Consider the following 11,516-nt stretch of genomic DNA (forward strand, 5'->3'; position numbering starts at 1 on the left):
TGGACCACGGCCAGCACTCCTACACTGTGCAGCCTTGGACAGTCCCTGTAAGGCCGGGGGGTGGGGAGGGTTACTGCCAAGGAAGGCAGGGAGGACGAGGAGGACAGAGCGCAGGCCCCGCGGGCCCAGCCTCCCCCCCCCACACGTCCACAAAAGCATCCCCGAGGGGAGCCCCAGGTGCATCCCAGGCAGGAGAGGCCGAGGCCTCCCCCTGGAAGGAGGACGGCGAAGGCCCAGGCCCACTGCAGAGGCCCTCAGGGCGAGGAGCAGGATGGTCAAGGCAAAAAGGCTTCTGCTCCTTTCTGGAAGGGACGGGGTGCCTCCGGGCCTGCCCTCCCCCGTCAAGGTCAGGGCCAGGAGCCGGGGCCCATCATGTCCTTCCTGCCGTCCTCCGAGATTAGGGGAGAGGCAGGAAAGCACGTCAGGGAGGTGGGATGGGGGTGTCTGTCCTTGGGACGTCTGCCCAGATGCTGCGCGGCTTTGCTCGCTCTCCTGGCTTCGCTGACGGGCCACAGAGAAGGCCTTGGGAGCCCGGGCTGACGGCAGCATCAGCTTCACGAGTGGAATGTGGGTCCCCCTCCTAGCCAGGGAGGTGGGGGGGGCTTAGCCTGTGGAGGACAGAAGGGCGAGGAGTCAGCCCGAGTTGGTGAAAGCCAAGAAATCGGAGAGGCTCTACGAGGCCCAAGGGGTATGCCTTGAAGGTACCATTTGGACTCGCTTCCTTTGGGCTCCCCAGCACTCCCCAGACCGCATCCACAAGACCAGCCTGGGGGGCATCCCTGCCCCTCCCACTGTCCCTCCTCTTATCGGGTGGGGAGGGGGTAGCTGAGACCCCACAGAGACGGGATGTGCCCCAGGCCTGGGCCAACAGAGGAGCCCCCACCCCACCCCTCCTGGGGGGCCGAGGCGCTTACTCCAATGTCTGGGGCCTCATGCCAACCCCGGGCTTGGTCAGTGCTGGTTTCTCTTGGCTGCTGGGCGGGCCTTGGTCGTGATCCTTTTCCCTTCAAACAGTGCAGACAGAGTTCTTGGGTCAGCTTAGCCGGCCCCTGACTGACTGAGCAGAGACCCTCGGCTCTCCGGGCTGTGCGAGGAAGATGGTCGCCATCACCCCCAACGGAGGCCTGAACCGGAGCTGCCTCCCTCCCTCCCCAACTTCACTGGCCTGGGCCGGCCGGCCTGCCTGCCTTGCCTCCCCTCCCAGGTCCACGCCAACAGCCTTGATGCTGCTGCTTCAAATGACCGTCCCGATGACCGTGCAGGGCCCGCTACGAGCCTTCTGACCCTCGCTGTGGGGCACTCTGAAGGGGCGCCTGCTGCTGATCTGGAAGTGAAGGCAGGGATGACAACGTCGTGCCAGACTAACCCTGTTCCTTGTCTCGGACAGGATGACTAGACCAGGAGGAGGCTACATCGTGACCCTGCCTGACTTACAGCGAAGATGAAGGCCACACGGGCCGACGGAACCACAGGAAGGCTCGCCAACTCGGACAGAAGGAGGTCTCGAGGGGAGGCCTCACATTGCCTACGTGTCTTAAACCAGGGCAGAGCCAAGGGCCCTGCTCCAGTCGGCCCTTGGCCTCAAGGAAGAAAGGAGAACTGACCCCCTGGACCAGACACCATCTAGTGAAAAGGCCAGGATGTTTGACTAGAGAAATGTTACTTGGTTACCCCAAGTCGCCTTTCCCAGGATGAAAAGAGGGAGCCTGGCGAAGGCAATTCTAGTCCTTCTGCCCAGGACCTGGGTATTCGGTGACTTCCAGCTCAACAAAGGCAGCGTGAAAGGCGGCGCCAGGGAAGAAGGCAGTGAGGTCTTGGAGGCCCTCTGCCCTGGTCACCCTCCACCTGGACTGCTGGGAGCCATTCAGGGTGTGTGAGAGAGAGAACACCGCTGAGCTGGAAAATGCGGCGGGGAAGAAAGCCCAGAGAGTGAAAGTCCTACCATGACCCCGAGGGGAGGGTCAGGTGAAAGAAGTGGGAGCCAAAGAGGGCGGAGGGTGAAAGCACTCGGGGTGCAAAGGGTTTCCCACAGAAGAGAGAGAAACTAGTTCTGCTTGGCCCCAGAGGCTAGAACTAGAGCCAATGAACAGAAATGGCCAATTTAGGCTTGATAAGCTGGCTGTCACCCAGAGGGCAACAAGGAGGATCGGGAGACTGGTTGGAGGGAGGGGGCCTTCCGTGCCCACCCGCCCCCCACCTGGGGACTCTCCAGCCAGGAAAGGCCAAAGTTCCTTTTGCCTGAGGGTTTGCGTTCTTCTGGGAATAAAGGGCTCAAAGTGTGGGATTCTCTGGGCAGCAGGAGGACAGGCCAGATGACCTCCAGGCTCGAGGCTGGGGCCTTCCATTCCTAAGCCTCTAGCTGGCAGGGCCGAGGACGCCCGGGGGCTCATCCTAGCTAGCCCTTCGCTGGCTGGCCCATAACTGGAGGAAGCTGGCCGGCCACCCCGAGGGCAGAGCAGGGCAGTCAGTGCCCCCCACAACTAAGCAACCCGGGGGAGGCTGGGGCAGCACTTACTCTTCTTCCCAAACGGCTTCTTCTTCTTCCTCATCACTTCCTTGGTCTGCTGGGGAGTCGCGGACTCTGTAACCAAAAGATGCGGAGGAGAACTTGGGGGGAGGCTCCGAGCAACCCGAGCCCACCGACAATCGGGGAGGCCCGCCTGGAGAGCCCGCCGCCGAGTCGCCCGGTCCTGGGCAAAGAGCTGGCCTGGGGGCCCCGAGTCGGCGGGGACGGCCCCTTTGTGCCTCAGCACTCGGCAGCCCTGGCACGAGGGCGCCCGGACCTTGGGAGGTTATCGGGGCGATCCTGCTTTACAGAGGAGGAAACTGAGGCCCAAGACCAGCTGCAGCCCACGAGGGGCCCCCCCGCCCGGGCCCGCATGCGGCGCATGCTCATGCCTAGGTCCCCGGAGGGGCGGGGGAGGGAAGGAGCGCTCACCCTCGCGGCCCACCCTGGAAGAGAAGCCTGTGTGGCGGCGCCAAGGGGACAGACCTGCAGCCACCGGGGGCTGGAGCTGGTAGCCGATCAGCTCGCACCAGCCCACGGCATAGATGTCGGGTGACTCACAGTCCACCCACTGGTCGTACTCGCTGTCCCAGCCGTCGAAGTGGATGCTGAGCAGCCGCTGCACCACCTTCTTCACGGTGGCCACGCAGATGAGGCGGGGCTCCATCAGGTCCACGGCCTCCAGCTTCATGCCCACCTTGAAGCCGTGGTTGGGGCAGTCCTGGGGGCCGAGGAGGGGGCTGGCTGCGGGCCCCGGTCCCCCCCCAGCCCCGGCCCGGCCCCGCCCCAGGGGGGCCCCGCCTCCCTCTGCCCAGACCCCCGGCCTCGTCACCATGTTGAAGAGTCTCGCCGGGGCCGCCCTGGAGTTGGTCTCCTCCAGGTACGAGGTCCAGTCGAAGGTCTTGGCGTCATACCCTGGCCGGGAAGGGGAGAGCCAGGTCAGGAGGGAGGCCGGCCGGCCCTGCGGGCGTCCCCTCCCCGGCTCTCCCCTGGAGCCCCACCTTTTGGAGGCGTCAGCTCGATGGAGTTCTTCTGGCAGAAGGTGGCCGGGAAGATGGCGTGGGACGAGGCGTGGTAGCAGAACCAGTCCGAGCCGTCCGCAGACGCCGAGCCGTCAATGCAGATCATCAGGTAGCCGTCCAGGAGCACCTGCGGGGAGCGAGCGGGGCCGGGTCGGTTGCCGGGGAGCCCCCCAGGGGAAGCCCACGTCCGGCGTGCCGCGGAGCAGGAGCGATCGCCGTCGGGCAGGGCCGTCCCGCGGAGGAAAGCGGGCGCAGAAGAGGCCCCGCCGGGCGCCGGGCGCCGAGGCCCACCTTGCACACGGTGGCCACACAGATGTTGCCCAGGTTCAGCGGGTCGATGGCCTCCAGCTTCATCCCCTCCTCAAACCAGCCGCCCTCGGTGTAGACAGCTCGCACCTTGGGGGAGAGACGGGCAGGGCGTCAACGGGCCCGAGGAAGAGACGGGGTCCCGGGGGGCCCCTGCCTGGCCCGAGGAAGGTCCGGGCGGGCGCCGCTCACCTTCTTGAAGAGGTAGGAGACGGCGTCACAGTAGATCTTCCGGAAGGTGGGGTGGCTGCTGATCTCCCCTCGCCTCTCTGCGGGCAGACGGCGGGGGGTCAGGCGCCACCCCTCGGCCCCGCAGCCCCCCCGGCCCCCGGCGGCCCTCACCCGGCTTCTTGATGCTGTGGCCGACGCGGCGGGACCAACCCACGGGGTGGATGAGGGGGCTCCACATGTGGCACCAGAAGTCGTCGTCGCCGTCGCCATCCTCGTAGAGCAGCCGCAGCCGCCCCCCGATCACCGTGTCCACCACGGCCATGCGAGTCCTGGACACGCACGCCTTGTCCACCACCTCCACGCGCATGCCCTGACGGAAGGGGTACTTCATGCTCTCCGCCATCTGTGAAGATCCAGGCCGCGAGGGCTCAGCCCTGCCACACGGGGCCCCTTTACCAGCGAGGAAGCCCCTCGCTGCCTCCTGCCAGAGGGGAGGGACCCTGCTCACCCCCAATCCCTGGGCCGCCCCCGGACGGCTGGCCCGGTGTGGGGACGTCCGGGGTCCCGATGTGGCCTCAGACACGTCCTAGCCGTGTGCCCAGGGCTGGGCCCTCGCCCCGTCTGTCTCCAAAGTGAGGCTTGGCCAGGGCGGGCCTCCCCGCTAGCCCCCCAGGAACCTGCCCCCGCTGGCGGGCCTGCCTCATGTCTATGGAATAACTTCTTCCACTGGGGGGGAAAGGGGTGTCCTTCAGCCATCGGCCAGGCTATCCATGCTCTGCTTTAAAAACGTACCAAAAAGGGGCGGTCCGATGGCCCCGTGGGGAGAGCCCTGAGCCAGGAACCACAAGGCTTAAATTCAAATCTGGCCACAGAGACTGTGTCACCCTGGGCAAGTCCCTTCCCCTCCACCTGACTCAGTTTCCTCATCTGTGAGATTGGGGTGACGGTGGGGGTCCATGTCGCCGTTCAGGGGTCCCCGCCTCACTGCGCCGCCTGCCAGAGGACCCCAGGGGCCGCCGCCATCCCATTTTACAGATAAGAAGGCAGGTGGAGGGGAGGTGGCCCTCCCAGGATCCCGGGGCTGCCGAGCGGCCCAGCCTCTAGGAGGCCCTCCGGGCCTCGGCTTTCTCGGGGCTGGACAAACAGGCCCAGGCAGGTTCCTGGCCACGGGTCACGGTGGAGCCTGAGGAGCCGGGGAGGAGGCCGGCTGCCCAGGGGAGCCCCACAGCCCGGCCTCTCCAGGTCTCCCCTCCTCGCTGCCGCATCCCCGAGAGGGTGAGAGCAGGAGCCGGGCTGAGGGCCCAGGAGGCTCGGGAGATGTCCCTGCTCAGGCCAGCAGAGGGAGCAGGGCAGGCCGGGAGCCAGGGGAGAGGCCGGCAGCCTGGCCTCCAAGACTTCCCGGTAGGGGAACAGGGGAGAGCTTCCCCCCAATAGCCCCGAGGGCCGCCAGGGGCTCCCTCACACGAGGCTGGAGATCTCTGCCAATATTCCCAAGAACAGGCCAGCTGGGAGAAACCATGGGAGGGGAGGGGGTGTCGGGAGGAGGGACCCCAGAGCCTTCTGGGGGAATGCAGGGGGCCCCCTGGTGAGACCATTCTCCCCAGCGCCTGTCCGCCTCCCTCCTGCCCCTGCCCTCCACATCCATGCACGGCATCTCCCTGAACTCCCCCGAGGCCCCCCAAGGGCAGACACAGCTCTAGAGCACCCAATGACTGTCATTTCCTTCCCCCCAAACCTCCTGTGGCTCCCGAGTGCCTGCTGGAGACTCTTTAGGCCGTCAGTGGAAGCCCTCAGCCCCCCCTCTCCTCCCTCCTTCCCGTCTGCAGAGCGGCCCGGAGGACCTGCCCATCTCTCTGCTGGCCTCCGGCGCCAGGACGCAGCCACAATGGGCCGGGGGGCGTCGGGGGGGCCCGGGAGGCCTCACCTTCATGTGGAAGTCCACCGGGAGGGTCCTGGCCCCCACCAGCCGCTTCATCAGGTAGCTCCTCCAGTCCGTGAACTTGGCGTGAATGGCTGCGGGGAGAGCGGAGGAAGGGGATGCGCCCCGGCCCCTGGGTGCCCCCCCCACAGCCCCCTGGGTGCCCCCCCCACAGCCCCCGGCCCCCCCACGCCGCAGCCCGCTCACTCTGCGGCGGCACCAGGATCTTGCTGTTGATGGCGCACCAGCCGATGGGGTGCACGTCCACCGTGCCCAGGTTGCACCAGAAGTCGTGGCTGGAGTCGTTCTCGAAGCCCTCGTAGCGGAGGAGCACGCGGTAGCCTGGGGGCGGGGGGCACCCTCTCATCTCGCACGCCGAGCCCCCCCCCCGGTCCCCGGGGGCCCCCCCTCCCGAGGCCCCAGGAAAAGGCCGGACGGGCCTCTCTCGGGTCTCTGCGGCCTCCGGAGGGCCTTACCGGCCGTCTGCATGACGGAGGCGATCCAGTACACGCGGCTGGGCAGGACGGCGTCGCTGTTGAGCACCTCCACCTTCATCCCCTTCACCACGTCGTCCCACTGGTCGAAGAGCGGCACCTGCAGGAGGCCGAGAAGCCCTGAGCGAGCCTCCACAAGGCCCGAGGCCGGCCCGCTGGACCGGACGGGCCGGAGGCCACGGGGAGGCTGACCTCTGCCGAAGAGGCTGCGCAGGGAACGAGAGGCCGCGCGACACGGAGACCCGCCGCCCATTCAAGTGGGACGCCCGGGCCCCGGTCAGAGGTTTGTCCAGACGGCGAGCCCCTTCGTGGAGGGCCCGCGGCCTCAGGCCTCCTCCCTGGCCAGCCCCCAAACGGGGCTGAAGCAAAGTGCAGTGAGGCCAAGGACTTGCAGCCTGAGGCTTGGGTTCGAATCCCGGCCGGTACGTCTATTCTGGAGGAGCCCCAGGCCCGGCTTTTCCAGCCTCCCCCTTTAAAACAAAGTCTTCCAGGGAGCCTCTGCACAGTTGGGGCCCCGGCGGGGACGGGACGGACCTTCCTTTTTAGGCCGCACCGGCTGGCGTGACAGTCCGAGTCCTTCCCAGCACCCCGGCCGGGGCCCAGGCCACGTGCAGGCCGCCGGCAGGGAGAACCTCGAGCACCTCCGAGCCTTCAGAAGGAGCCAAGGCTGCCGCCTGGAGGAGGAGGCCGAGGCCTCCAGAGGGCTCCCCAAGACCGTCGGCCTCCTCACCTCGCCACCCCCCGCCCAGGCTCCAGCCGAGACCACCCACCTGGCCGCCCGCCCTTCCCTTCCTTCCCCCTCCTCGGCAGACGGCACAGCGTGCATCGGGGGGCCTGAGAGAACCCCAACAACCAGCCACCCCCTTTCTGTGGCAGCTTGGTGGGGCTCAGAGACGAGGGCAGGAAAAAAAGCCCCCCAGACAGACCCGGGGACCCAGCAAGCCCTGAATTCTAATCCTGCCTGGAAAAGTGCCCTCAGAGCTCTATCCAGGAGAGGCCCCGCCCTCCAAGGGGTCCTGCCCCCCCCCCCCCCGCCCGCAGCCCCCCCCCCAGGCCTTACGTGCTTGAAGCAGCTGACAGGGGCCGCCTTGTAATTGTGCTCCTTTAGGAATTTGCCCCAGTCGAAGCCCAGGACCAGAGCTGCAGAGACACGGGGGGGACGGGGGGCTGGAGAAGCTCTGGCTGGGGGGACGGGGGGGCTCTCGCCCAGCCCAGCTCCTGACGCCTGCTGGGTGCCACGAGGAAGTTTGGGGCCCTCCCAGCAGGGAGCCAGACAGGAGCCTAGTGGTGGCCTTTGGCTACGAATCACCCCATCAGCCATGCCAGGGTTCCGGGGGCTGTTCTGAACCCTCCTTTGGTAACCACAGGGCGAGGCCTCTGGGCCTGGCGTCCCTCAGGGGTCTCAGGAGGGTCCGGAGGCCTTGGCCGCCCGCAGGCCCACCCCGTGGCCTGAGCAGGCCGGACTCCCTGGCAGATCCTGGGGCCGTGTCAGTGCCCAGAGTCTGCTGTGATGGGAGATCAGGGAGGGCTCCTCAGAGGAGGGGGCCTTGCTAGATTCAGACGGGGGAGGTGGGGGCAGGAGGGCCAGGAGACCATTTGCTGGCTGGAGGCTTCCTGAAGGGAGCCGGCCCAGGAGGGGAAGGCCGGAGATGGAATGGGAGGCCGGAGGGAGGAAGGGGCCACGCAGCGCCGCGTCTGCCAGGCCAGGATCTCCAAGGCAGCGGGGCCAGGACCATGGCTGGACGCCGAGAGTTGGCAGGCAGGGGTGCCCTCTTCCCCCCCAATCTCGGGACCTGGGCGGAGTCAGGGAACCTCTGAGGCCCTGTTTGCTCATCTGGAAAACGGGGTGGTTGGCCTCCAGGGCGAGTGTCCTGGGCCCCCTTTGGAATGACTTTCTTGGGGAGAAGAGAGCGTGGGGGGCGGCGGGGGCCCAGAGCCCGGCCGGAAGGCACCTGGGGGGGCTCCAGGAACCAGGGAGTCGGGGAGGCTCGGGGGGCAGAAGAGCAGGAGGGAGCGCGTTGGCAGGAGGGACTGAGCAGGAGGGGGGAGCCCAGGCTGAGGGGGCCGCCTGGACGCGGCACTCACCGTCCTGCCCTGTCGGGGTCCCGTCCGCGAGCTGCCCGGTGCCCTGCGAGTGCAGGAAGGCGCCAATCTTGGCAGACCAGGCGGCCTTGTGCAGGACTTTGGCCTTCTTGGTGGGCGGCTTCCCCTGGAGGAGGGCAGAGAAAGCAGAGACCGTGGGGTCGGGGGCCCCCTGAGGACACACCAGCAGGGGGCTCGTGTACCCCGGAGGAAAGGGGAGGCGGGAAGGCCCTCGAGGTCGGGAGAGCCTGAGGGCAGCCGGCACGTGGGCCGGACCCGGGAGAGGATCTTGTGTTCCCGGACCAGGAGCCAAGAGCCTGCATTTAGCACTAAGAGCTGGGTTCGGATTCTCTCTGCCGCTTCCCCGGGCCTCAGTCTCCCTTTCTGCACAATGGGGGCCTGAACGTCCCGTGACCCGCAGGCCCAAGGACTCCGGAGCAGGTAACCAGGTGGGGGCAGCTTAGAGGGCCTCGAGGTCCGCTCCGTCTCCTTCGCTCTCCTCAGCTCTGGGCGGGGAACAGAGACCCCAACCCAGAATCGCCAAGCCCCGAGGATGGGCCGGCCCCGGAGGGGAGCCCTCTGGCGCCTCACCTGCAACCTGGCCAAGATACTGGCTTTCTTGGAGTTGGAGGAGTAGCTCCGGGAGCAGGACACGCTACAGAACCGCTTTGTCTTGGAGAAGAAGGCCTCCCGCGTGCCCACGATGCCGCACATCTCGCAGACGGCTGCGGGGGACGGAGGGGAACAGAGGACGTGACCCCTCGGCTCCCTCTCCAAACCCAGCCCCCCGGAGGATGAAGAAGGCCAAGGCCGCGTGCCCACGGGGGCCCTCTGAGCACCAAGATGCCGGGGCACGTCAGGAGGACGCGGAGGAGCCGACCACCGCGCGCCCCAGAGCGGAGCCGGGCCTCTCCCTCACGGACCGAGCCCATGGCCAGGCCCCGGCAGGTACCGCCGAAGCAGAAGAGACGCTGACCCGCACGGCCCTCTGCTGGGCACGGCGGGGGCCCTGCAGGAAGGCGGGAAAGCAAAGGGAGGAGAACCATGAAGGCCCCCCAGGGCAGAGAGGGGAGGGCTGCAATGGGCGCCACAGCGTTCCCAGATCAGGGAGACCAGAGACCCCTGCAGCGTTTGTGCTTCTCTCCTGGTGGGCAGAGCACTGGCTGGAGAGTGAGAGGACCCGGGCACTAGCCTGCGGGCCCCTCCGCCTGCCTGGGGCACAGGGCCAAACGAGAGGGTTGGACGTGATGGCCTGGGAGGTCCATGCCAGCCAACGTCCACGAGTGGCCTCGCAGCCTTAGAACGGACAGATGAGGACCAGAGGCCCAAGAGGCCGAGGCCAGGAGAGGAGCCAGGTGCTCGGACTTCCCCACGCGGGTCCCAGGCAGCTCTGCTTCTAGGGAGCCCCGAGGCTTCTGGACTGGGCTCTGGAAGGCGGGGAACAGCCTAGCCCTGGGCCCAGCCTCCTCTGCCTCCCCTCAGGGTTCCCCAGCTTCCCCTGCTTATCCGGGAAGTACCAAGGTGGGGGACTCCTGGTCAGATGGAGGCCCTGCCCCGGGGCCCTGGGAAAGCACCTGGCTCGGATCCACTGCCGTCCTGGGAACGAGGGGTGGTGGGGCTGGGCATCAGCACGGGGGACGTGGGGAGCTCCCCGGCCTCCCGGTCATGGAGCTCATTCTCGTTGTCGCTGGACTCCTCCAGGTAGGAGCTGCTCTCGCTGCCCAGGCTGCTGTTGTAGCCTTGGAAACTCTCGTAGCCTTCAAAGAGTTCCAGGTCTTCCTCCTCCTCCTCCTCATCGTCCTCCTCTTCCTCCTCCTCCTCCTCCTCTTCCTCGTCCTCCATCCTCTCTGAGGAGGGCGTCTCCTGATGGGAAACAGCAGACAGTGAGGCTGGCCTGCGGTGAGCCCCGCCTGCTCAGCCTGGGAGCTGGGCAGTGAGGGACGAGGGGGAGGGCAGCTCACATGGGCAAGGCCCCCCCTGACCAGAGAGGGAGCAGGATGGGAAAACAAAGGGCCCCGGAAACCCTGAGGCTTTTCTGCAAAGGTACCAGAGAGGGAGCCAGGCCTGGAGCCCCGAAGGCCTGGCTTGGACTCTGGCCTCACACATTTCCTGACTGCATGGCCCTGGGCAAGTCACTTGCCACTCTTTAGCCTTGGGCCCAGGCTGCAGTGCTGACTCCAAGGCCAAAGCTTTGGGGTTTTACAAAAATTCAGAAAAAAGGAAAGGCCTCAGCGAAGGCCCCCACCAGCCCGCTGCCACCCCTTGACCCCTCTCCGGGGATGACCAGAGCCCACAATCCTCCCCCACTGGCCAGCGGGCAGCGCACCAGGGAGCCTTCAGGTCCTGGCCCTGATCCCCTGGGGGTTCCCAGAGGCCTTGGGGGGGTGGGGGGCCAGGGAGCGAGGCCAAGCCCTTACTGTGCCACCTTGGCCAAGTCACCTGCACTCTCGCTGGGAGCACCCTTCCCTACCAGCCCAGCGGAGGGTCGCCCCAAACCCAGAGGCAGATCCCTTGCGCCAGGGCCCCGCCACGTCTCCTGACTCTCTGGGCCTCAGTTTCCCCGTCTGTGGAAGCGGGAGGCTCAGGGCTAGGTCTGCAAGGTCCATGCCTGGGGCCTGTTTCACAGAGGCGCACGAGGCTCCTGCCTGCCCCTGCGCCTGCCCGGGGCTCAGTTTACCCTCCTCTTAAAGGGACGATGCGCTCCCTATCCCCGTCGCTCACCCGGCAGCCGGGGGTGCTGGGGGCCCCCATCGGCCCAAGCTTACCTCGAGGCCCCGCTCCATGAGGCCGCCCAGGCCGCGAAGCCCGAAGCCGAAAACCTCACAGTAAGCTCGCCGCCTCCATGGCCGCCGCGCCTTCCGTCCGCACGAAGCCTATTGGTCGTTGTTCTGCGGAGTTCGGCCAATCCGCGCCGAGAGCAGCAGGAAGACCCGCCCACATCCTGGCACGTGTGTGTGTGGCCCCTAAACCTTATGGGAATTGTAGTTCTAGAACGGATAAGGGGCGGGCAGAACGGA

General features: G+C 67.0%; 1 protein-coding gene across 1 annotated transcript; it reads right to left on the minus strand.

Annotated features, from left to right (window-relative positions):
* Positions 1-405: 405 nt before the first annotated feature.
* L3MBTL2 (L3MBTL histone methyl-lysine binding protein 2) lies at positions 406-11,250 on the minus strand. The gene is made up of 18 exons (XM_044679301.1): positions 11,177-11,250; positions 10,745-10,856; positions 10,074-10,287; positions 9,091-9,224; positions 8,503-8,626; positions 7,478-7,557; positions 6,400-6,517; positions 6,131-6,265; positions 5,930-6,018; positions 4,177-4,408; positions 4,027-4,103; positions 3,820-3,924; positions 3,508-3,655; positions 3,339-3,421; positions 2,939-3,227; positions 2,516-2,581; positions 915-1,004; positions 406-608 (listed from the first exon to the last, which is right to left on the minus strand). The coding sequence occupies exons 1-17, from the start codon at positions 11,248-11,250 to the stop codon at positions 952-954; spliced, it is 2,133 nt and encodes a 710-aa protein (XP_044535236.1). The 3' UTR covers positions 406-608; positions 915-951.
* Between the last annotated feature and the right edge of the window lie 266 nt (positions 11,251-11,516).

This window comes from Gracilinanus agilis, chromosome 5 (genome assembly GCF_016433145.1).
Source record: "Gracilinanus agilis isolate LMUSP501 chromosome 5, AgileGrace, whole genome shotgun sequence".
Lineage (NCBI taxonomy): Eukaryota > Metazoa > Chordata > Mammalia > Didelphimorphia > Didelphidae > Gracilinanus > Gracilinanus agilis.

What these genes read in the sequence shown, in the direction of transcription:
- L3MBTL2 (XM_044679301.1), bottom strand. Translation starts at nt 11,250, where the DNA reads ATGGGGGCCCCCAGCACCCCCGGCTGCCGGGTGAGCGACGGGGATAGG. An exon ending in GTATCTTGGCCAGGTTGCAG is followed by an intron (nt 8,627 to 9,090) that starts GTGAGGCGCCAG and finishes GCCCTCCTCCAG; the next exon opens with GGGAAGCCGCCCACCAAGAA. An exon ending in CCACAGCATCAAGAAGCCGG is followed by an intron (nt 4,104 to 4,176) that starts GTGAGGGCCGCC and finishes GTCTGCCCGCAG; the next exon opens with AGAGGCGAGGGGAGATCAGC.